The 27,370-nt window shown below is 37.1% G+C and overlaps 1 protein-coding gene across 1 annotated transcript in view; it reads right to left on the minus strand.

Annotated features, from left to right (window-relative positions):
- The window catches only part of LOC108234188 (furin-like protease kpc-1), a 237,756-nt gene that overhangs the window by 81,082 nt on the left and 129,304 nt on the right, over positions 1-27,370 (minus strand). Inside the window, exons 10-13 of the mRNA XM_017413192.3 lie at positions 25,449-25,621; positions 22,615-22,830; positions 20,839-20,942; positions 1,601-1,714 (exon numbers count right to left, since the gene is read on the minus strand). Of these exons, the coding sequence (XP_017268681.2) occupies positions 1,601-1,714; positions 20,839-20,942; positions 22,615-22,830; positions 25,449-25,621 (607 nt within the window). The remainder of the gene's footprint in view (positions 1-1,600; positions 1,715-20,838; positions 20,943-22,614; positions 22,831-25,448; positions 25,622-27,370) is intronic.

The raw sequence follows: 27,370 nt of genomic DNA on the forward strand, positions 1-27,370 counted from the left end.
ATATATATATATATATATATATATATATATATATACACAAAAGCAGGAAAATCAAGCCCACAACAAACCAAAGACTGCACAGGAATGACTGAAGGAACACAACAAAAATCCTAAGACATATCCCATCTTATTCTAAAAGTCTCTCAGTTTAAAGCAGTGGTAAATTCTCAAAAAAACAAACAAAAAAAACATTGTTTAACGTTGCCAAAGTGAACTGCACTCAGTTTACATTCGTCATTTAAAAACAACACGGTTAAAGCCATAATATTGTAAACCCAATCCATTTGAACACATTAGCGCACAACACTGTCTGTAGATATTCCAAAAAACTTGTACCATGCAGACCATTCCCAGCAACTTACACAACCCACAACACCTGCTGCTAAAGGTTTGGTACAAGTACAAGATATTCTTGTGTTTGGGTTTTCTTTAAGTTTCTTTTTGTATTCAGGGTTATTGTTTTTTTTTCATGTTTCTGGTTATCCTGTGTTCAGTTTGGGTTTATTGTTTCTTTTATTTTGTCATTTGGTTTAGTTTTGTCTTTGTATAGTTTTTGCTCCTTGTGTTCTTGTCATCATTCACTTGTTCTCAACCAATATTTTGTTTGCCTGCCACGCCCATCTTCACCTGCTCCAAGTTATCACTCACCTGTGCCCACTTCTCCTAATTTCCTGCAGTAATTAAAACCTGGTCATTTCCCTCTGTTGTCACTCCAATGTGCTGTCTGGTTTTGTTCGTGTCTCGCCCTCGTATCTTTGCCATCCTCTATTTTGTAAGTTTGTGTTATTTTGTTTTTTCTTTGTTGCTGACATGTCAGCCTTTTGTTTTCATTTCTTTTTAAAAATAAATTAGTTTTTCTTTAAGCTCTCAGTATGAGTCTGCATTTTGGGTCTGCCTCACTCTCCACCAAACCCAACAATTCTACACAACTCCATGTCCATGTCTTTGTCAAGTAAGGAGAATTATATGCCTGCCGTGACATACTCTCTTTCACCATGTAGCTATGGGTATTACATTGACGCTAGGTTGGTTCCATGTCCTTATCACAATCATAGAATAGGCATTCCTAATTCCTCAACAACCACACCATGTCAGTGCTTGTGGGCCCCACAGCGTGGATACACTGCCACTACGCTCTGTGTAGGACCCCAATACTCTGCCACCACAAGGATCAACCACCTTGACCTAGATACAGAAGTTTTCTGCATTCTCAAAACCATTGTGGACTAGTCACCCTCTGTCATGAGTGGTGGGGCGTTCACTGTGTTTATAATACTAGCCAAAACCAGGCCAAGATCATACACATTTTGGCAGATTATTTTAAAAATGTGGTAAGGTCACCATCCAGTAGGAAAGATGGCCTAAGACAGGAGGACTTTTTGGTATGGTTGATCAGTGTATGGTTACAGCTCAAAACAAAAGGAAACTGCTAGACAAGCAAATTAAACTGATAAATACACCAGTGTAGCTTCTAGCCGCACTTTAGAAAGGCTGCTTAGACCGCTGGCACTGATGGAGTTACCCTGAAACCCAAAACGTGTAGTTTCACGTTTGTACTCAAAACCTTTTAAAATAGCATACTTGGCTGTATCATTAGTACCTATGGTGGACATGATATCCTGCTGCATTGATGGTCCAGCCAGGCTCTTCGGGGTCAGGAATCTTTGCTGTCTTGGCGATCAGATGCTGAACATCCCTCCATGTCAGCTTCGGACTGAGAAACATAAAACAGAAGTTGAAACATGTCAACACTAAAGTTGCAAAGGAAACAATACAACTCTGTATGAAACTTTGAAAAGAAATTCACATGAAACATAAAGCAGGCTATGGTTTAGGCAGGCAAGATGATGGAGGATTGCTTAATGGAGCTCATATGAAAAGCCCACACTATTAATGCCAGGTTTATTGATACATACAGTAAGCTGCTGCAATAAGACACTGTCATACCTTTAAAAGTAATTCCTCTATACATAAAAGCACATATTTTAGTCAAGCCTCCATTTTTAATAATGGCGTCAAAAACTGTGAATCCAACAAAGAATATTTGATACTTAACAAAAGAGTCCAGAGAGCTAAATGTAGAGAAAGTCCTCTTTTTAATCCCAGGCAGGGGAATTCTAATAGAGCAGACTCAAGTGTCATGTCAAGCAATATACTAATGGAATCCAATTAAGACCTTTAAACTGCGCCGAGAGCTGGAGGATATTAGCTCAGTTTTCTATAACAAAAGACCAAAGGGTCGTCAACGAGGGTTTTTTTTTTCAGAGCATAAAAAGCATAAAGGAAATTGGGTTTTTCTGCTTTATCCACTCATTATTGTTCCCTAAGAAAATGATTTGAATGGAGTAAAGTAAAACTGCTCAGGCACCCAATCTGAACAGTCCTTTTTTTCCTGAGAAGAAATGCTACTGCTCTCTGCCTGAACCTCTGCAAACAGCCATTTCTCAGAAACACACATAAAAAAGATGTTTAAAGGTGTTCCACCATCATTAATAACATCATAACGCACATAGTCAGACTCTTCTGTAAGTATATTTTCATAGTTTCAGTCAATGTCAAAAGTTGCACTTAGATGTGAAGATAAGCTGCTGTAAAGGGGAGGGAAAAAAAATAGTCCTTCATTATTCTGCTGTTGGGTGTTGGACATCTCAGGAACTATTGGGTACAGATTTATACTGATAAATTCCACTCACATATTTGACAAAAAAAAAATCAAAACCAAACGGCAGAACAAACGTGAGGAGAGAAGCTTTCATTAGGAGCACAAAACAAAACCACAGCAAGCCCCAAAAACAGGCAGCTAAAACAACATGATGAGAATAATACCAGTAACACTAAAATTAGAAGGATAGAATGAAACAAAACACAACGCACAAACAATTATTTTAGGCTTTGATTTCAAAGGGATTGGAGTGCGAGCAAGTGTACGGAGGGAATAAGCTTTGTACTTTTGAACTGTTGCTGCTCACTGCATGCGTCTGTGTGTACGAGTGCGCGTTCTGTGCTCCATATTAGCAGCAGCAGCGTGATTTTGTTGTGTGCACTCCCCCACCTCTATCATCAGCACCACCACCACCACCATCACCCCTCTGGTGGAATCAGAGAAAGCCCCACGGCCCCGGCTGGTTTGCATAAAGCAAACAAAATTAAATTTGCTTTGCTAAATCAAAGCATGTATGGTATTCCAAGCAGCTCTCTCTGGGACAAATTACTTCAAACGGCCTCCTTTGTATCATAACAGAATTTGGGAAAAAAAAAATCAGCCCAATCAGTGGCACTCCAAAACCCTCGACTCAGGAATTAATTATTGAACCGAGGACTTTTCTCTCTCCTGGCAGTCTGTGACACAGATCTATTTATTTTGGAAAAGTCATTTTGCTCTTAAAAGCACACTGCTGGCTGAGAACACTGCTATCTCCCCTTCTCTCAGATTTTACTTCTCTTTGCTACACAACCCCCTGAAGGGACACGTGAATAGGTTTAGACCAGAAGCTTATTCTGAAAACTCCACAACCACCATCAACTGTGGTGCTGGTTAAACATAAGTGTTACTAATGATGGACTGAGCAGTCAGCTGTTTTACATAGACAGTATTTAGTTTATAATAAAAAATATGAAATTGAGGGTGGTTATTATTGCAATTGATATCTCTTTTGCACACAATTTGTTTATTAACTAAAACCAATTAAAACTTTATTTTTAAACCACCTTTCAAAAAGCAATGTGTAACACTAGATTAAACAAACCAAATATAAAGAAAAAGAGACAAAAAAGCAAATAAATAAATAAAATAAAACCAATAAAATATCATTTTAAATAGCAACAAATTGTAAAACATGGATTCTAAAGTCTAAAGAATAAAACCAAGATTTTAAAAAAGGAGAGAGAATTAGAATCTACTATTAATCCCTAAAAGTAAGCATAAAACAAAATAAGGCTGAGTAAAACAGGTAGAAATAAATGACATTTATATATTATTTAGTTAAGAGTCAAACTAGAAGCATAATAAATCTAACAAGTTATACAATTTATACAAGACCTGATCAACTTTGTGAGTAAAAAGATCATTAAAAACCAGATAAACAGGTGAGTCTTGAGTTTGTTTTTAAAAACATCAACACTCTCAGTCGTCCTCAGGAAGGGCGTTCCACAGATGAGAACCAAAATAAGAAAATGGTACCTTGCTGCAGGTTTTAGTTCTAACGTTTGGTACAAACAGAAGACGGTGAAAGATGGTGAAAAACCTAAAAACCTTTTAAAAAAAAAGTTAAAATTGATTCTAAAGCACAGTTATACTCTTCTATATTCAGATTTTTACCCCTCTATACTCAGAGTTATACTCTTCTTAGGAAGACCGGAGAGCAGAGCGTTACAACAATTGCTCCTGCAGGTAATAAAAGCATGAACTACAGTCTTTGAATTGGACTGAGAGGGAAACAAGCCATCTCTGGCAATGGTTTTCAGAAGATACGAATGACATTCTATTTGAATCTTCAATAGCTATGTTTTGTAAGTGTATTTATAAAAAAATAGAAATTGCAACATTAATGATTAATGTTTAGTTGCCAGAGTTTAATTTAATAAAAAAATGTTCTGAAGTTGCAATCTGCTGTTGTTTTTTCATCTTATATAAATATTAAAAAAAGGGATTTTGAACTTTTACACTAACCTTAGTAACTACTGACTTTAGTCAATTGAAAAGAGTACAGACGGGGCAGTTTCTAGTTTTAGGTATACCATAGTATTAAAATGTCACAATGTCAAAACCACAGATTTTTGGGTTATAAAGTTTCTGTGGTTTAAATTCCCTTTAATGCGATGCCATGGACAGTGAGGAGTTTTTCTGGTCATATGTTAAATAAACTGTCTTTCCCCTACCCATCACTGCCAGTTGTCAGTCAGCTGAATATGGTGGTAGAAAAAGAAGAGTTTCCCTTAACTTTTTTGCTTCTCAAAAAAGACAAAGTCAGCTGTTTTAAATTATTTTTAGTTGCAAAAAAACACGAACAATCATGACTTGTCTACAAGAGAGGTGACATCAGTCTTTTTAAGGTAGCACTGTTTGGAAGCAATTATTTGCAAAAAAACTTTGAGATTTGGGATGTCTACTGGTAAAATAAACAAATACTAAAGACCCAGCTACGGTAACCAGCATTAACTTGTCATGTTCCCAGTGTTACTGTAGTCTTTCTGGTTTTTAAACTGATACTGATTTTAAATTTTATTTCTATACTTGCAATAACAACCCCAATTCCAACAAAGAAAGGACGTAGTGTAAAATGTCAATAAAACAGAATTCAATGATTTGTCAATCTCATAAACCCATATTTTATTCACAATCGAAGATAGTAAACATATCAAATGTTTAAACAAAGAAATGGTGCCATTTCTAAAAAAAAAATAATTTAATTTTGTACTTGATGGCTGCAACATATCTAAAAAAAAAAAGTAGTGACAGTGCCATTTTTACCACTAACTTTTTTTCCTAAGATTATCATATCAGAGGTACAAACTTACTTATCCCAAGTAAAGAAACTTCCCAGCTATTATTTAGTGTCAAAAAAACTAGTTGATAAGGGTTGTGGTGATTTGGTCAAGTCCAACATTTTAACAAAGAAGAAGTGCAATTTTGCTCAATTTTTGCACAGCCACAGCTGCCATTCTACCCAATATAAGAAGCTGGATTTTTGTGTGTTTTGTAAGGACTCAACATTTTGTCTTGCTCCAAGCTATCTTGTAGCCAAAAAGACAAAAGCTCAGAACAATCAAAGTCTTTGACTTATGTATACAGGTGGGTTTAAGGTGTGATAATCTACAGTGGTGGCTTTAATTAGTTGACTAGTTGTGGTTGTTCTTGATTCTCTTGAATGATGGTTGAATTTGTGACTTTTTTAAAGACAGGCTTAGTGTGAATCAAACCATCTAGTGTATCATATTAGCTGTCCCTCTGCCTAAAGTCCAAACCCTAAAGTGTTCAAAGCGGGCCCATCTACAGAATTATGTTATGAGTAACAGAAAATAATGGCCAATAAACAAGCTGGGAATAAACGATCAATGACACGTTCAAACATGAAAAATGAAAACTGCACTAATGGCAGCCACAAAATCAAAACCCTCCACTGTCATGATTTTATGCACAGATGCTTGAAACTGGAGAACAGGAGCATGGTTCATCCAATGGAAGCATTTAGCTGAGTGTTAACATAGTCGGATAGAAGGATCCCATAATCTGTGTGCACTGGTTTCACTGGTCTGGAACCTGAATGCAACAACATATGAGGAACCCGCAGACCTTCACAGCCATCATCCCCTCGATAAGGCTCACAAAGCAGTACAGCAGCCGTCACAGTGAGCACACAACTGTTTACAAATCCCCAGTTAATAGGATCAGGCCTCATTGACTGGGCCACTTCGATGTGTCTGATGTAATCTATTAGCTCTATGATAGTCAGTGTCTCAGTCAAATCGATAAACCTGGGCCTTCATATTGCTCCACTGTGGACTGTTACTCTACTTTAGCGCTGCTAAGAATGCAGCCTCAATTGCGACTACACAATGTGCGTGTGTGTGTGTGTGTGTGTGGGGGGGGGGTGTACTGGTTCTTATGTTTCAAATCAAGTGTTTGCATGAATTTGTATAAGCATTTGCATGTGTATACATTAACTGTCAAAAAATATATTGTTGTTGTTAATTCTGCTACACTTTAATAAATAAATACACATGGAGGTTGTGCATGTGTCTCTGTGTTAAGTAATTATGTTGACATTTGTAATAACCATGCACCTAGTGTTTGCAGTGCTATATTACTGTGCAATACTGCCTTACACTATGTGTGTGTGTGTTAATACCACTTTGCCACACATATTGCATCTGGATGTGGATGTTTGTGCATGAGTGTGTGTGTTCTTTGTTAGTGTGTGAGAGTGTGTCTGTAGCTGCTGTAACTGGGTTTCCAATTAAGTTGAACCAGAGGCTGGATCAATGCAAGTCCTCTGTGTGCAGGAATGAGCAGCCCTGGGCCCTCAGAGCATGCCCACGAATAATTTATCACTCACACTGGGTGCAGGCAGCGAGGAGAAGGAGGAGGAGGAAGAGGACTGGCATGAGGAGAAGGAGACAGAGAGCATAAGGACAAAGTGTCCAGCCAAGGGGGAGAAAACACCAAAGAAGGGCAATCAAAGAGTCAAAGAGATGGAGGGGTGAACAAAACAGAAAAGAGGAAAACATCACCAGCTCTTTATCATTTAGAAGTATGACTCATACATTTCCCCCATAAACAACCACTGAAAATAGAATTCTGCGGGGAGCACAAGCTACATCATTCACTCAGCTTTAAACATATCAAATGTTTGAAAATGCTGTAAGACAAGTGAAGTTATCTGATGTGGAAAAAGAGTAGTTTATCAGTTTTACACAAAGTGCCTTTTAACAAATTGGATACCATCTAGTAAGTTTTATTTGGCTGTGATAGAATTGATTTGATCACAGACTGTCTACCAATAATAGTCTAGACTAATTATGTTACTTTGAAAATTACTTTGAATGGAGTTACACATAATACACAATGCATCACTTCATGTGATGTAAATTGTGGCTTCAGAAAGAATTCAGACCCCTGCACTATTTGCAGTTTTGTTTTGTTGCAGCCTGATGCTATTGTTTTTATTTTTTCTTAATCTATGCTCAGTACCCCATAATGAGAAATGCAAAAACTGATTTTATCAAATGTTATATATATATATATCCCTTCCATGTCGCCCTATTTGTTCCACATGGGTGGTTCCACAATAAAACTTTTGCTGCACTGAAGGTTCCCAGGAGCACTGTAGCTTCTATAATTCTCAAATGTTTGGCATAACCAGGACTCTTACAGTAGATGATCACTCAACCACAATAAGCAGTGAATGGGTAAGGGTCTTAGTGAGAAGTGACCAATCCGATGGTCACTCTGACTGCTCTAAATATCCTAGGGAGATGGTAGTAAGTTTCAGAAGGACAACCAGAATTGCAAGTCTGCACCAATTTGGGCTTTGTGATAAAGTTACTCAACAGAAGCCTCTTTTAAGTGCAAAGAACTTAAAAGATGCTTGATGAAAATTCAGACTGTAAGAAAAAAAGATTCTGTGGTCTGATGAAACCAAAATTGAACAGTTTTGCCTTTATTTGAAACTCAAATTTCTAACCCCGCTCAACACCATCATTACAGTGAAGCATGGTGGTTGCAGCATCATACTGTGGGGGTGTTTTTCAGCAGGGACTGGGAGGCTGGTCTGGGTCAAGGGAAAACTGAAGAGACAAAGATGACAAAAATTAAGAAAACCTGTTCCATAGCGCTTAAGACCTCAAACTGGGCCTGAGGTTCACCTTCTTCTTCACGTCACAAAAGTGGCTAAGGGACATCTCTGTGACTGTCCCAAAGGGGCCGTGAACCCTGTTGAACAGACCTAAAAAATGTCTGTAACCCGCTGGTTCCCATTCAGTCTGACTGATCTTGAGAGGATTTACAAAAAGGAAAGTCAGAAAATCCTTTAATTCAAATGTAAAGCTTGTTGCATCGAACTCCAAAAAGACTTGAGGCTCTAATTGTTGCCTAAAATGCCTTAGTTCAGAGAAAAGTAAAGAGTCTGAATACTTACAGTATGAAAATGTGATATTTTAGTCACTTTGTCATTATGGGGTACTGAAAATAGATTATTGGTGGGGAAAAAAAGAATTAAAATTATTTTATTATCAGGCTGCAACATAATAAATTCACAAAAAGTGTATGGGGTCGGGATACTTTCTGAAGCCACTATAAAGTATTACTGGCTTTGAATATGATTATTTTGTTACTATACTAATACATTCTGAGTACTACTAGAACTTTTTAAATTTATTTTATATTATGTTACTTTGTACAGTTTGTACCACTGTGATTGCTTTTATTGTCATGTAAAATTAGGAAAATTTTACAAATTTTAGTCTAAATTTGGATGCAGTATTATCTTTTATTTTTTGCATTTAATATGCCCAGGTTATTATGATTAACATACATAGGTAACTTTCCAATAAATAACCTGACATTCAGTCTAACCTAAATTACAACCTTGTGGTCGTCCAAAATTGGGGAGCGTTCAGTTTCTTGCTTGAATCAATTCTAGCAATTCCTGAAATGTTTTTAACCAACTCCACACCAAAGCAATGCGTGGACTAAACAGTTAAGAAGTAAAAATGACACTGTAATCCCATGATGAGCGTCACTCAAAATGAACTAAAACGAGACAGACAAGAGCCCATGAGGACTACTGAGCCATTACCAGCTTCACTCCATAATACATCATGAGCATGTTTGCCTCCAGAAGAGATTTAGACATTTAGACTCACTGTGATGGTTACATTATTGAAGCTCTGCATGTCTGTCATTTATTTCTGTTGTAAAAGTAACTAAAGTAGGAAACACTAGAAGTAGAGCTTGTTAGTTATCAGAATGTAATGTGCTGGTATGAGACAAGCAGCAGTTTAAAGCCCACCGTCTCTTGTCAGCTACACTGCAGCTTTAGTTGAAAGACACAGGTGGAGGCATATACTGTCCTTTTGCATAAAGAGACAGAGTGAACGCAGAACTGCACACAAACAAGTATATGCAAAAGGAACACAAGGAATACCAGTCAGTGTGCTATTACTTCACAAAACACATGTAGATATTTTTACTTACAAAACTAAACTAAACGGAACACGCAGACGCACAGCGCCTCTGCCCTGTGGAGCATCACTTTCCTCAGTTTGTCTCTATCAATCACACTACCAAGGCATGGACTGGCAAGAAGCTCCACGCCGCTTTGTAATCTCCTCTTAATGTGCTGCTCTCTGAGCCTAAATGAACCCACTCGGAGTGACTGTGAGCAGACTGAGATTCCTCCCATGTTATCTGAACAAGTGTTACTAATGGGTCTATCAATTAGGCCAAGTCCAATAACTGCATGCCTGCAATCTCCTTTAAACACACCACACCGATTTAGCCCTGAATTCTGGTCTTAATGAGCACACTTGCACATGTGCAGAAGACCACAGGCAGCTTAGATCTTTAAGTGTGTAGTTGTATGTTTGCATTTCTATGTGTATACAAGTGTGTCCAAAAAATTGTGGTTTATGCATATGCCCGAAACACCAAAAGATAAGCTCTAGATGAGCTTATCTAGAGCTTATCTTTTGGTTTCTCAGGAATATGCATAAGCTCTAGATGAGCACAATGAGTCGAATGTGCAGGTTATTTACTTTGCAAAAACAAGTAGAACACCTAATGTCTACTTGTCTACAAACACTAGACTAGAAAATTTCTAAAGAAATTTTAAATGCTGCCCAAACTTCCAACATAACATCTAAGCTAATAAAAGTCTACATTTGTATAAAGATGTATAAACTGCAGAAGTGTAAAGAAATGTTATAGCTGCTGCCAGTGGCTCATTATGATCACCAAGGTAACCACACACCTGTATCTGCCACTTTGCCAAGTTAATAAGAGGCAGACCGAAATACAGACTGAAAAGTAAGCTTCAAATAAACAGTCACTGTGTGAAAACCGCAAGTCAGATCCAAAGACGTCTTGAACCGTGTGCGGCAGAAGACTCTGAAGGTCATTTGTGTGCATATTTATGCTTCTACAGTGTTTTTACGTGGGAGATATGACAAATTTAATAGACCCTTCACTTCCAGGTTTGAAGAGAATATTTAGAGTTAAAATTATATTAAATCTGCAAAAGGTTGGATGTAGACTCTGCATTCTGGGGAGATATGAGAAAAACCATAAGTCTTACAGCATGGCTACTCAACTTCATGTGCAAGTGGGCCATATATAAAAACTGCTGGGGGTTTAAGGCCACAGGCAATAATTATCACCTTCTGCCAAAAGTCAAAAGAGGATAGTTATGTTTCTGCCTGTGTGCATGTGTGTTTGTGCGTGTGGGGGGGCATCTGTTTGTGGCCCTATCTGTTAGCAAAATATCTCATGAACTACTGGACAATTTTTTTTAACTACATAAAGTAATAAAGTAATCACTGGTAGCACAAGTTAATGTTGGCTTGCAACTAACTTACTTTTAAAGCAAACCAGATTCATTGTGGTTGCCACAGCTATTCAACCGTAAAAAAACACAAAAATGAAGTTTAGTCAATATTACATATACTGAGCTTAAATTGCACAATAGTTATTTTTTTAAAACCTTGGCTTTAACTCAACTCCTTACTCTCAACTTTGTTAGCAAAATATCTCATGAATGAAATTAAATAGCATGTTCATAAAGGAATCATTGGATGTACATATACAACTAATTAACATCTGGAGTTGATCCAATTCAAGATGAACACCACATCAACTTTAACCAAAACAAAAATGGTTATAACTCAGCTGGGCTGGTTACAAATATGCAACTAAAATTTAATAAGGTAGTAGCTGAGAGTCAATCAAAACACATACTTTTAGTGTAACACCTTGCACATAATGTTATTTTCAAGGTTTGTCCAAAATGGCAACAACTTCACTATTTGTCAACATAACATCATCAGACACTGGTTGCTGTTGATAAAGTGAACAAAAATACTTTTCAGTCCATTCGATCTGAATTTTCTTAATCTATTTTCCATCTTTCTGGCTCTGAAACAGACATCTTTTGGTGTTGTCTGCTATCTATACTTCAGGTCCAATGGGTGCTTTAATCAGATAACTGCTTACTGGTGCACAGGAAGCCCCCATGTCATGGTTTAGCAAACATTACTTGTTTGACAGATGCAGACTCCTTAATGCAACACTGACATAAATAGTTTTAGCAATATAAGTTTGGGAGCTTTGTGTGGGCCAATTTTTTTTTAAAGTGCTGGATGAGGACCACGGGCCACTTGTTGAATCAGCCTGTCTTACTGGGTGAAAGAGGACAAACATATTTACATTTCATATAGAAATTGTACATGTACCAAAAAGAGCTGTGTGAGTAAGAAGAATTTGTTTGTACAAGAGTTCAACATTTTAGACAATTCAAAAGTTAGTGTGTGAAAGTATGAACCGCCAGTTAAATATTTAACAGAAGAATCAGTAAAAATAAAAAAAAAATAACTGGGATTGTGTAAAGACCACAAAATACATCAAAAATGATTGTTCAGACACATAAGTTCAAACTATCTGTGATCTGTTTAAAGTTTGAATGATGAGTCTAATGTGAAGTATGACTGAGTTAAAAAGCTCCAAGGAGGGCTGAGTTTTCTCATATGATTTGCCAAAATCCCTTTGATCTGTATAATTTTTTTCTCAGTTTTTTTTTGCCAATTTTGTCTACAATGTACAACGTATTGCCATCAAAACTCACAGCAAACTATTCTTAATTGAGTCACATTTTGGTGCATAATTTGCATGGTTCTTTTTCAAATGTTCACAACAAAACACAGGACAAAAGTAACAGAATACTGAAAAGGGTGCTTCAGTGTTTCTACAGTGGCAAATCTAATAAGGAAACTGGTCAGCTTTATTGTATAAAAAAATTAAATATACAAAAAAATTGTTGCTAGCAAGATGTTTATAAAAAATTATAAAAGTGTATAAAGTTAACATGTTACACAATTTCTCTATTAAACAATTATTAGGAAAATTATTGTGTTTATTCTTACCAAAAACAAGATTTCATATGTAAAACAGTTCCTGGTCACTATCTGATTCTTCTTTTCATGCTGATACACAAAGTTTTAAAAGGCTACAGATCTGGACTGCAGGCAGGGCAGTGAAGCACACTCTATGTTTACAAGATTTAAATTGTGCAGAATGTGGTCTGGCTTTGTCCTGATGAAATAACTGCAGACCTCAAAGAAAAAGCAATTGGCTTGATGTCTTTCCTTAATTACAACACGTGCCTCTGGATCAATAGTTCCTTCACACAATTCTAAACTGTGCCATGAGCGTTGGCACTTCATATCACAGAAGCTGCTTTCTGCACCTTTCTCTGGTAACGACCTGAATGACCTCTCCCATCTTTGGCACAAAGAACCCATCATCCATTGTTTCTCCTAAAACAGGCTGAAATGTGGTTAAATTGATAAAGGTGACATGGTGTTCATCATGCGCTACAATCTGACTGTACAACATGAATCTTCAGTTTCTGGCCTCAGCATGTACACACACACAGTTTTCTCCAAATTTCCTTGAATTTTTTAAAATAAAAATGCAATGCAGATATTACAAAAATACGTTTTTTGGTTGTTTTTTTTGCAATTTTAGATAAAAATATATTGATAACACAAAGTGGAGAACACTGATTCTAATCTAAAATCCATCCACTGATTAATGAAATATTTTGCTAGCATGACAAATGAAACACATGTACACAGATATACAGATAAAAACATTATTGCCCACCTTTTGCCTATTGCCTTTTGCCAGTACACGATAAAAATTACATACGTACATACAGATTGTATAAAGTACTAAAACAGGAGTCAATAAGTTGCTGAATTGAGTAAATAAATAAAAGTTGTTTATGTATTATATTTTCCTAATTTTACAGAGGATCAATCAATTGATTTGCAATTATTCTAATCACAAAAACTAATTTGGGGTAAACAGCTGGCAATCAGTCAAACAAAACCAAAACAGAATGTAGATAGATGCAGAGGTGAAGCATCAGGTGGAATCACAGCAGAGCCAAATGTTTCAACAAGCAGACTGATTGATGAATGAAGAGAAATGGAGATAAAGTGACAGAGGCGGAGACAATGTGATAAAGTAAACAAAACAATTGGTCCGACAATGACTGACGAACAGGATGAGTGAAGAATTGACTCACCTTGATGATTCATTGGACAGGAGTTAAGGTGTGTGGATGGAAACAGATGGAAACACAGACAGACAGGCCAATGCAGTGTGATAAGAGTCTGCAGAGACACACAATGACACCCTGACACCGCACAGACACAAACACAATAAAGACTATTCTGTGTTTAAACAACTGGCTCAGATAGGTTTTAGGAATATTCAGACTGTATCAAAATTAACTTCAGAGAAGTTAAACAGTAGAAAGCAAATAAAGCCAAGTTTCTTCAGTTATTATCAGTAATTTAAACCTCATGTATCAATGTTTGGCTTTGTGTCAAAACATGTTTTTCACATGTATACCTCACTCCTGGATGCTTTGAATGCTCAAAATAGATTCACATATTACGTCTGTAACGGAACACACAATGATGAACCAAAACCCAGAGTGACTACAGTGTTGAGCAAAACTGATGGGGCTGTCAAAAGATTTCCATAGAGGAAAACATTGGAGGAGACTTCTACAGAAACAAAACTGAATGGAAACTATTGATAGCTCACATCACAGACAGCTTGGCTCTACCACGAGACAATGTGATCACATGTGAATAACTGTGTACTGTGTATCTGATTGGTCTGCAGTCAGCAGTTACCACTAACCACAGGAGAAAACCTCCACATCAGAAAACAGCTGCTTTATGCAACATTTCACCATTTTGTCAGTCTTGTTTGTTTTGTAAAATTAAAAGTGAAAACTAGTTAAAAAATAAATCAGACCACCTGTAGGTTAAAGAATTTTTTTTTCAATAGTATATCAGTTTGTACTGTATGTACAAATACTATGAAACAAATTAGAAAAACAGGTTTTAAATTCTTGACACACGTCAGATGTTCAAAGCTCATATGAACCTGTGACATCAATCTGGTATTAACTTTGGCTAATACAACACTTTTGAAGAATTTAAAAATTAAATGCCATAGTCGATGAGCCACTTAAGATTTGTTATAAACAATGAATTTACCTGAGAAAAGGTATTTGAAATATTTATGTTTTTTCATGGATTAGTTGTTGTTTTCCAGTAAATTTTTTTTAAAGACAAATATTTCGGTCTTATAGTGTTTGGTTTGGAGTATTAGTGAGGACTCTGATATATTTATTTATTTTATAAGACTTTGATAGCAACAAAGTACAGTGCCAATAAAAAGTATCCATCCCCTTTGATGTTTTATTCTTTTATTGTTGTAATAAATGAATCATGGCCAATATAAATTGGCCTTTTTGACCAAATAAATAAAAACCTCAAACTTTTACAGAGTTATACTATTTAAATAAAAATATGTAATATAAAATAAGTGATTACATAAATATCCACCCCCTTTAAACTAATTCAACTCAGGGAAACAATGATTGAGAAGTACAAATCAGGAGATGGATACAAAAAGATTTCCAAGGCCCTAAACAATCTCAGTTTTGTTAAATACCATCATCAAGAGGAAGGAATATGGGACATGTGTAAATTTACCAAGAGCAGGCCGTCCTCACAAACTGAGTGAGCGTGAAGAAGGAGAACAGTGAGAGAGACCACCAAGACACCTGTGAGCTCTCTGAAGGAGCTCCAAGCTTCAGCAGGTGAGATGGAAGAGACTGAGCTACAACACCTGCTGCTCGGGTTCTTCATCAGTCTGAGCTTTATGGAAAAAAGTCAAACAGAGAGGTACTGTTGAAGAAAACTCAGATTAAAGAGTTAGAAGTAGTCAAACCTAGTGTTTGTCAAGGTGTATGTAGAAAACTCCATGGTCAAGTGCTTCTCGACAGCTAGCACTAGTCAAGGTTTAATCTGAGTTTTCTTCAACAGTGGCTTTTCACTTTGCCCCTCTTTACCTGGTATTACTCTGTAGAAATTTGATTTCAGTTTGACATTAAAAAAACCTTCGTTGAAAATGATCTTTTTCAAAAAAGCTAATTTATATTGATCATGACTTATGACAGCAATAGAAGCATAAAACAACCAAGGTGGTGAATACTTCTATAGGCCCTGTAGTTTGAAGACATAATTTCAAATGTTGAAATTGATGTTTAGTGCTTTAAAATTTGCCTTAGATCTGTGTAAATAAAATAAAAATCCAAATATGACATAAAAAAGAAAAGGCTTTTGTCTTAAAAAAGAAAAACTGCAAAAAAATAAGATGTATATTTGTTAAGTTTCAACCTGCATAAAGCATCTATAAGAATTTGATGAGATGTGCATATTTTCCAAAATGATCTCTAGTTAGCAGATTCTGTATTTACAGAACCCCAGTTTACATAGATCTGTGCAAAGGTAAGTATCCTTGGAAAGTATCAAAGGGCAAAAACTTGTTGCTTTAACAACAGAAGTGAAGACAGATTATAATAATCAAATAACCTTGGGAGTCCTTGATTTGAAAATGTTTTTAGAGAAAATCCAAGCTGCATTTCTGCAAATCTTCCTGTCATTACATTTTACTGCTTAGATGGTTGTGGATGCCATATAAAAGGCACACCTCTGATGAATGGGAATAAAAAAAGCAGCCTTTGCTTTGATAAAGTATGGTAGAATATATGATTGTGTGTATTTCTGTAAAATGTGAACAGAGAGAGTAAAACAGAATGAGAAAGTGTGGGAAATGAAAAAAAAGAAAGCCTGAAAGCCACACAGATAAATATAGAGAGAACCCAACACCGTAAAGACGTGAGCAGAATGCTGCTGCTCTGAGAAGGAGAGGTGATATATAGTTTAGTCAGTGGCAGCAGGTCATGACAAAGCCTTTAACAGTAATGTCCTGGGAGTCGTCTCGCCCAGGGGACCCACACTCCATTTTACAGCCAAGCAACTGAGACTGAGAACGCTGCAGCATGACGGCTGAAGCAGTAAGGCTCTGGTACCATCTGTGGAAGGAAGGTGGCGAACGTGGCACTGATATCACCACACGACACCAAGCCCAAGGCCACACCAACAGCTGGAGTGTTAAGCGCAATAAAGAACAAAGTCAGGGAAAATAGGAGAAGGAAACAGTTGGAACAAAGAAAAGAGCGAGAGGATATTTTGGTACATTTAGACAAAGACAGAAAGTGATCTATGTCCAAGAAAGTAAAAGAATGGAAAGAGAATGAAGTGAAAAGATGAGGAGTTAAGGTAGAAAAGTCTCAAAAGAGCGAGATAAAAAATGTGAATGCAAGAAAATGGGAAAAAATATCCTCTTTATTTACATAGTCCTTATAAAAGTGCTCTGCCTCTTTAGTATTTACCTATTTTGTCCTTGACTAAAAATGAATTTTTATCATTCACTCAACAAAATTATTTGGAAATGTAAGACTAACTAAATATGAATGAATAAATGAACAAACAAATACTTTTACATTTTCCAACAACCTGTTTTACCACTGAAAGATGCAAGTCTCTTGGGGATACGTCTTTTGTAGCCACTGGGATGTTTTTTCCATTACACAAAACAAAAACTGGTACAACTCCAATAAGTTTGATGGGATACACTTGTTTAAAGCAATCTTTGAGCAGCAGCACAGATTTCTTATTGGATTCAAGTCTGCTCTTTGATTTCATTATGTTGAACGGTGAACATCTGTTCCAGTTTCAATTCTCTGGAAGACCCAAACATGTTATGTCCTTCCATAGTTATGACAGACAGCTAGTGTGTGATATATTTAGGTTGGTATCCAGGAGCGAAAATCCCATTCCAATATTGGGGGGACAGTAAACAGGCAGATTTATTGGGAGCAATTTTGGGGGGACACTTAAGATACAATCAATACTGCTGTAAAAAGAAAAGAAAACTAAATATTAATTACCGTTGTGGCCAAGTAGATCTGTTGCAGAAATGTCCTGAATGTATTTCTTCATATTGTTTTTAAAAGTTTTTGGATTATTTCTCCATTAGCGCTATTTTTTTGTATTCCTTAAGGCACTTGGTTCTGCTTCTGGGTCACATGGTCAAGTGACTTACAACACTTTTATTCTGTTTTATAAAAATATAAAATCAAAAAAATATAGCAACAAGTTACTAAAAATCTAACATACACAATAATAAAGCTCAAAAGGAAATGTTTCCATTATGACCACATGGAGAATTGGTCATGCGCTGACTTTCAGTGTTGCCATGAAAATGTGTAAACAAAGACTCAAATTAGCCTTACTACAGTATTCATAAAGATTTTTAATGAGTTCACTCTGCAGAAAAAAAGCTACTTACTGGAAGCATGTTATTTATAGGTTTTTTTTGGGCGGCAGTGGCTCAGTTTGTCCTGTAACCGGAGGGTTGCTGGTTCAAGCCCCCGCTCTGTCAGTCTCAGCTGTTGTGTCTTTGGGCAAAACACTTTACCTGCCTTGCCTACTGGTGGTGGTCAGAGGGTTCGGTGGCGTTGGTGTGATGGCAGCTTCATTTCTGTCAGTCTGCCCCAGGGCAGCTGTGGCTATGATGTAGCTTACCACCATCAGTGTGAGGAAGAATGGGTGAATGATTGTAGTGTGAAGCGCTTTGGGATCTTTGGACTAGATAAAGCGCTATACAAGTGAAAACCATTTACCATTTTTATTTAAAAACTAAAATCTTGAATAGCCAAAGAAAATAGGTGCGTTTGGGAGTCAAACCTAGGTTTTCTACTTGAAAGACTTTTGCCAATGACATGGGCTTGAAAAATTATGTCTACTGAAGTCATGCTAAATCCAGTCCTCAGGCAGACTTTCAATTGCTTACAAGTTACAGAAGAAACACGTCCTATCTCTCTTTCTTTTTTTTTTTCCAGAAAATGTAACACAATTCGTCTGGATACCTACTGTTTAAGCAGCAGGGCTGGGCGTTCACACACAAGGTTCCTTTGTGAGGTGATGAAAATACAGTCTTGTTCCAAATGTTTAATTTTATTGAGAAGTAGAAATATGTAAAACGAGTTACATGTCATTTGTTGACGGTGAACTTTTGCAAAACAGCTACTCACTGGAAGCAAATCATTTTGGCTAGCAGAAGAAAAATAAAACAATAAATGGTCAAAGGCAATGAGTGGAGGCCCAAAGAATCAAACCCAGATCTCCCACATGAAAAGCAGGAGCTCTAAACATTGTACTAAAACTGCAGCCTTTGGAAGTTGGGCTTACTGGAAGGTATTTATAGACACTATCTCCATCACTCCTACGTGCTAATAGTGATGGATCATCCCACTGTTAGAATGATTGTGTGTGTGTGTTGGGGTGGGCATAATTTTTGAAAGTCATAAGTGTCTGTCAATTTGCTTAAATAAATGGCGGATTTGCTTTCTGTTTGTTATATTGCTTAAAGTATATTTTCCTCAATTGATTTGATCAAGACATCCATAATTGGATGGTGACCTAAGTTTTTAGGGTTTGACAGTTGGGCGCCATTACAAATAAATGTGGGTCCATCCAGTAATTTGGGGAAAACCGAGCTCTAAATAAAATGCTGCTCTGACTGAATAGTGTACCAGCATTGCCATCTGTTGTATTAAACAAAAAATAAAGAGATGCTGCAATCATGGAATATACAGAGGTGAAGAGTTATTATTTAGTCAACATTAGAGGCATTAGCAAGCTAAGATAATTAAGGATAAAATGAAGAAAATGTGAAGTGTATTGGTAAAATACTTTAAATAAGACAAAATGCAAATATCTAAAAGCTGAAGACTAAAGCATAGATGTTTATCCTTTAAAAGTATCATGGAGTGACAGAATCACTCCTGCAGAACTCACCTGGGCTAATACTGGGATTCTGCAGGTTGTTGCCACTGGTACAACTCTGACATCCCTCGCTTGCAAGTGGCAGTGAGGGACATAAAACCTTACTGTAAGTTCACTCTCCTGTGGATCAGTACTAAATATAAATACCACACTGTCAGTCTGCAACTACAGCAGGACAGAATGTTAAACTGAATAATTATCACCACTGTTCTTAATCATTTTGTTGAAAAATAATTTACATGCTGCTCTGTGTAATCAACACAATTTTAGACATGTGTCTTTAGCAAAATATCAGATCATATCACTCAAATATCAATTCGGATTTTGATCTGTCACTACTTTGCTATCTTTGTTTTTAAATTCTGCGCTGTAGGAGCAAATTTTATAAATATTAGTGACCATGTTATAGATGTTTACTCATTTTCTTCAAATAAGTTAATATTTGTGTGACTACTAATTCAGCAGTCACAATTAAATCCCCGAATGACACCTTAAAGCTCTTCCCGGGGGATCCCAAGGCATTCCCAGGCCAGAGAAAATTCATATTTCCTTCAACAAGTTCTCCCAGTGGGGCATGCCTGGAAAACTTCAGAAGGGAGGAGTGCAGGAGACATCATAATCAGATGCCCAAACCACCTCAGCTGACTCCTTTTGGTACCGAGGAGCAGCAGCTCTAATCTGAGCTCCCCCGGGATAATGGAGCTCCTCACCCTATCTTTAAATCTGAATCCAGCCACCTTATGAAAGAAGCTCAATTCAGCTGATTGTATCCGGAATCTTGTTCTTTCATTCATGACTGATACGCCATGACCAAAGGTGAAGTTTGGAATGTAGGCATACCAGTAAATTGAGAGTTTTGCCTTTCAACTCAACTCTTTCTTCATCACGACAAACCAAAGCAACACCCTCATTACTGAAGATAAGGCCCAAAATTGTCAATCCATCTCCCCCTCTATCCTACAATCATTCATGAACAAGACTCCAAGGTACTTGAACTACACTGCTTGAGGTAGAGACTCATCTCCAACCCAGATTGAGCAGACCATCCTTTTCCAGTTGAGAACCATGACCTTAGACTTAGAGGAGCTGACTCCCATCCTAGCTGCTCACACTCGGCTGCAAACCACCTCAGTGCACACTAGTATAAGTGTTTAGCTTTGTTTTCTTCACTTGAAAGTGCAATGCTAGCAATCTGTGGTGATTTGTTCACTATCCAAATTTTCTAAATTGTGTTTAGGGCTGTCTGGGTTTCAGCCTCTACCCACTTTAAAGTTCAGAATATTCACTTTGGTAATGGTTTCACTGGTATGCAGTTGCAGTATGACTGAACAAACAGGTACTCACTTTACTTCTAAGGCAAGAGCTAGAATCCCTGCAGCAATTGGAGCGGCACTGGATGTTCCTGGAAAGTGTGTGGCACATCCATCGCCAGTGTTGGTCACAGTCACCTGGAGGAAAAATGAACCAAAAATAATCCAGGATATGTAACAGGATGTAGCCAAAAAAAAAAAAAAAAAGTAGTTTTATCCGACTAGCTGCCAAAAACTTGTCTTTACAGAACATGGAAGCTCAAGTCACATTTTACAGCAGCCAAAATGAATACACCATGATTAAAAAAACAAACTGGATGGAACACTAGAAGAGCCAAAACATTTGTTACCATTTGGAAGTACAGTCACTTAAAACTGTTTGATCACAAACAAAATTTGCGCAGAACAAGAAAACCTGTGACTTGGAGTGATTGGGCCTTTGAGAGCTTTCATCAAGAACTCAATGAACTAGCAGTTTTTGCATATACTGTATGCCAAAACTGAACTAAACATCAACTCACTTATCCATCTCACCAGCATCTACAGTAGCAACACTGGAAAATCATCTGAATCCTTAATGCAGAAAAGCCTAGCATTCCTTGTTGGAACACATCATTCAAACCAGAGTGTTAAACTAAAATCATCTTATGTTGATGATGGACTGAGTTATAGCCATTTTGGTCAAATTTTGAAAATACCTTTGTGCAACCTTATGCGAGATTGTGAGATTTGTTAGCACTCAGAGTGTGGGTTAGGGATGATTCTCAGCTACTACCACACATAATTTTAGCTAAGTATTTCTAAAACTGACTGAGTTACAGTTTTTTTTTATTTGCTAAGGTCCATAAGTTGTAGTGACCACCTTGAATCTGGTTGATTCGAAACGCTGACTCATCCATTGAGTACTTTCTGAGAGTTTCAATAAAATACATCTGGTGGTTCATGAGATAATTTGCTAACAGACATACAGACAAACAAACACAAACACACATACACACACACATCAATGTCCACTCCTGCAGTGTGTTGACCATTTTAATGTCCATTTGGTTAGGTCATCATCTGTTTGGTAGAGAATGGATTCTAACAAACAAATCTATGCATTCATGCAGCACCATGTTCAGGCATACCTCTCATTTTGACTTTGGGGCTTACGCCCTATACTGGGCACAGATGTTCATGTTCTCTCTTTTATTTAGTGTTAGTTGAGATTTTCCAGTATGATTTCTATGCTTTGTAAACAATAGCAGTGCTCTCATAGTGAAACAGTGACAGTGTAAACCTTTTACTTCCTCATTGGAACAAATAAAAACAATTTTCTAATAATCACTATAAAAAAGAAACAAAAACAAACAAACAAAAAAATCTGTCTTATCTGTCTCTCTCATAATGTGAAGGTCAAAACGAGCAAAAATCCCAGCAGACAGGGGTGTTATCACAGTGATAAAATTGGCCTTTCTGTTTCTCTCCAGCCCCGGAGTTGGCACTGCATTTTTCTCATAGTTTCTCAGTGTTAAATCCGCCAGCAACACTTTCAGCTTCTTCCTCTCTCATTCTCAGCCACTACAACCATGCTTTACCTCCAATTAACACTTGTTTCTGGATGTCTTCGAGTGTGTGTGCCCAGTAATCACCTAGGTCATTTGGTGGGCCTCGATAAATATCACACCAGTGGCTGCTCTTTAACAGGCTTCTCACCGCACAAAGGAGCCAAAGTGTCAGGCTGCTGTTTCTCATACACACACACACAGAGTCATTAATGATAAACACTGCTGTTATACTGTATTTTATAAGATATAGACAGACTAACCAAAGGTAGTGGGCCTCCCACGCCGGCCCCCGTCAGGGTGACAGCCATCACTCCAGGGCAGGGTTCACCAAAGTAGGTTGGCTTCCCAGTCTGAGTGATGGCGCCAATAGCAATGTTGTAGATGGAGTTAACATAACCGTCTGCACCACAGTGGTCCTGCTGCATCCCACCATTACCTGCTGCCCACACAAAAATACTGCCTCTTCCACCTCGGCCCTGAATAACACAAAGAGACAACCAAGTGAGTAAAAGAAAATGTGGATTTCATAAAGAAAATTTACCTGCCTACCCACCCACCCATCCATTTATCTATCTGGAACATTGGTGTCTGGGAGCCACCTAAAAGTAGATTCTTTATTCAAAAAAAATGTAACTTTTGGAATTGATAAAGCTCCTTGAATGAGAAGCTAAAGGTTTTCAACTACAGAGTAGAAGTCCAGTTGTTTTTGTTTGTTTTTTAAACATTTTTTTCTTTTTTTTGGATTCATCATAGCCTAGATGACTGAGAATCTACATTTACATTTTTTAGTCCATGTAAATAAATTTGACATTTTCCTGATCCAAAAATAAAAATGCTGCACTTCAGATAATTTTAGTCCATGTGTTGACTTTTCTTGACTGAAGTAGTTCTTACTCTGCTTTTCTGTGTTCAAATATTCACATTTCAAAGACATTTATTTGTGATTAGTTATTTAATGAGATTAAGTGACATCATGATTGTGTGGGGGTAAGTAGGTGGGACTTTCAGCCCCACAGCTGATTGTGCAAACTGCAATCCTAATTCCCTAAAAGTAGGGATATTGTGTAAAATGTAATTAAAAGCAGACTGCAATAATTTGCAAATCTCATAAATCCATATTTTATTCACAACAAAACCTAGTAAATATATCAATTGTTTAAACTAACAAAAATGCAGCACTTTTTTAAAAAATGAGGTAATTTACAATTTAATGGAAGCACTGTATCTCAAGAAAGTGCGCTCAGGGGCAATAAAAAACTATAAAAATAGGTGGTACAAATAAACAGCCTGAAGAGCTTTTGCAACTAATTGGATTACTCAGCAAAAATTAAGGAAGAGGACTTGGTATAAAAAGAGCATTTCAGAGAGGCTGAATCTCTCAGAAGTAAAGATGGGCAGAGGTTCGCCAGTCTACAAAAAAATTACTGAAAATAAATATCGGATGGCCGTGGTCTTCGGGCCCTCAGGGGCCACATCATTAAAAACAGGTGTGATCCTGTTCTGAACATCACTGTAGGGACTCAGGAACACTTCAACTAATCATAGTCTGTAAACTCAGTTCACTGTACCATCCCTAAATGCTGCTTAAAGCTCTAATATACATAGAAGAAGCCATATCTCAAAACCATCCAGAAACTCCACCATCTTTTGATTCGTTTTTGAAACCATATACACCATGTCCTCTGTACTCTGTGTAGCGCACAGTTCAGGCCTTGCATATTTCAGCAAGACAATGTTAACCACATACTGCATCCATTACAACAGTATGGCTTCATAATAGAAGAGTTCATGTGCTGACCTGGCCTGTCTGCAGTCCAGACATCTTACTAAATGAAATCATTTGGTGCACCGTGAAATGGAAAATCTGGCAAAGACGATTCAGGACTGCTGAAAGGCTAGGATTCTCCATCAGACAAGAATGGGACAACATTGCCTCTAAAACCTCCAGCAGCTGCCCTCCTCAGTTCTATGGCATTTACAGACTGATGTTAAAAGAAGAGGGGATGTTTCACAGTGGGAAACATAACCCTGTCCAACCGTCTTTGAGATGTGTTGCTGCCATGAAATTCAAAATAACCTTTTTTTCTTCCTAAAAATTGTCTGTTTTTAGTTTAACTTTTTTATATATTCACCATGTTTCATTCTGAATTTAATCTGGGTTTATGTGATTTGCAAATCATTGCATTCTGTTTGTATTTACATTTTTAACAAACTCCTAACTTTGTCAGAATTGAGGTTGTAGTTCCAAAAATACAATATGACAGCACCTGTAAACAGGATATTTTAGCTTTCCTTTTTGTACAACAGAAGAAAAAGGAAGGGTGTTGTCCATTTTTAGATGTGTTTTTGCTATGTACATGCCTGTGCAGAAAACATTTCTTATAAGGACTGCTTAAAACATGGTGACCTAAACAAACAAAAAACACTGAAAACAGTAAATGCTAAATTGTAAATACAGTGACAAGTTTTCAAGTCAGTATTCACAATTTTTTCATCATAATAATTAGTGAGAGACCCAGTAGACAGATTTTGTGTCAATAGAAAAAATATTAGATCAAGCTTAACTTTGATGAAGTGTGTTTATGAATGCCTAAAACAAAGTTGCATATAGATAACCTCTTGAATTAGTATAAAACGAGCAACATGAGACATTGCCATTGCGAGCAAAACTGTTTGCAGCTAACAGTTGCAATAATGCCTATTACATCAGATTGTCACCTTTGGACAGGCAGGTTGTGTGTTCAATCATCTTTAGTAAAAATACAAAGAAGAGCTCTGTGACTGGTGTTTTTCCAGCATGTTAAAGTGATTTCTAATGCAGACCAGTGAAACAAAATAACAGAGTTTTACATTTTGAGTCTTGTTTTTCATTTTGTACCAATATGCAGTGTACACCTTTTTGTTTTGCACTACATGCCTTGAAAATGTGTTTTGTAAATTGACAACAAATAAGGATTGATCTGTTGCTGTAAAATCTTTCTGTTAAAAAAAAAGCCCTCCACATTTTGTCCTGCCAGTCCTGGCTCTTCTGACAGCGGCACGTCAGCTTTAAATCTGGCAGGCAGCAGTGTGAACGCAAACTAGAAAGCCTTGCCTTGTGAGTTCCTAGCTGCAGGGCTTGCGCTGTCAGGGTGTGCGGCCCGTCCATCTCAGCCCCGTTGTCCCGCGGGCCCCAACTGCAGACGTAGATGTCGATGAAGCGCATGTTGTAGGTCAGGGCTGTAGCCTCCATGGCATCAGTGATAGTACCATCCAGCAAGCGGATACCTGGAAAAATCACAGAGGTTACAGAGATCAGGGTTTAGATTGAGGCTAGTGAAAACAGCAAAACCAAATGTTTCAGTTTCATGCTGTTTAGGAAAACCTTTGCTCCATCGCTCCATTGTCCATGAGATTGTGCATGAGTAATTTTTGTAGGATGATTTAGTTGTGGCAGCCATCTTGAATTGGGTTAGCTCCAAAAGTTAAACTGTTGTAGATGTACATCTAACTATCATTTTCTAAAGGTCTTATTAAAATTTGTCAAGTGGTTCACAAGACATGTTGGTAACAGAGACAAGAACACTAACACACAAGCAAAAACAATATTGTCCATCTTCACCTTTGCCTTTCAGCAGCGGCAATAATTACGTGCAATTTTATTTCTACACGACCACCAATAATAATTTGTACTGGTAAAATCTACAGATAAATTTGTTTCCTGAACCACTTATAGCTGTAGAAATGCAGCAAATATGATTCCATCACTAGTTTTTATTGCATATTTTTCCAGTTTAAGATCTTTAATCTTGTGAGTAACCTTAGCCTACATTTTATTTTTAGGCGCTAAGTAAAACATGGGGAACAATTAAAGTTGTGTAATTTTGAAGACTGTTTTCTTTAAAATGTTCCACTTGCATGAACAAAAAATGAATTTAGAAATAGTACTGCAAAAGGTTCACAGCAGCAGTAAATTCAGAAACTTCTCTAACTTCAAGCATCTTCAAAGCAAATGATACAAAATCTCTGCAGGTGTAAACATACTGGCAGAGTTTTAGAGAAAAGTTTGAATTTCATAACATTTCTTATTAATACCTTTTTATGGGACTGTAAACAGCTTAAAGTGTTTTACAGTAAGTTGCTGTAGAAACTCCAGCAATCATTCAGATGTGTATTTGGCAGTTTTTTGCAACAGTGTATTGCTCTAAAAAAACGAAAGAAAAAAAAAATGAAATTAGGCAACACGCTCTCTCCTGCACAGCATCCATCCAATTAGACTGCAGATGGAAGAGGTAACTGCTGCCTGTGAGGGGAGTCAGCACACAAAAAGAAAAAAAAATGATTGTGGATTTCACAACTAGTAGGAGACATTTTTCTGAAATCCACTCTTACCGGCAGCACTGCCACAATTGCTATACTACTTTTGTTCAGTGTGTGAAAATATGACATTATTGTCAACTTTTTGTCCTTTTTTTATATTTGTGTGCCATCTTGTTGGCATGATCAGAGCAGATGTACAGCTGATCACACAGGATGGCATCCTATTTGGGATCAAGGTTGCACAACACCCCTACACCGCCATCACAACACATCAATTAGAAAGTCATCTTAATGATAATCCCGTTGGATAAAAATTAGCATAAAGAACAATTTAACCTGAATTTAAAAATCCCACTTTGTGTGTAAACATTTTAGAAAATGTCATATTCTGTTTAAATGTTTAAACAATAAATATTTACTTTTTAAAAAAAATAATTTTGAGTGCTAGTCTCATACTTTTATCAAAACCCATCATACATTTGAGAAACTGTTGAAATCAAACTACCTCATTTCACTGAGAATTTTAAAAACCTGCTGAAAAGAAAAGTAAAAAGTTGAACTGTTGCACGACTCTCCGCTGCATCCAGGAGTTCAACATGCATCTTTCATGAGGGTTTCACCTCCTCCTCTCCTCTGAGCCAAACCTTGTTTACGACCCAACAAGCTAAAATTAGGACTAACTGTGGAATAAGATTCCTGGTCTTGCCTCGTGGAGAG

Source organism: Kryptolebias marmoratus, linkage group LG16, assembly GCF_001649575.2.
Source record: "Kryptolebias marmoratus isolate JLee-2015 linkage group LG16, ASM164957v2, whole genome shotgun sequence".
Taxonomy (NCBI): domain Eukaryota; kingdom Metazoa; phylum Chordata; class Actinopteri; order Cyprinodontiformes; family Rivulidae; genus Kryptolebias; species Kryptolebias marmoratus.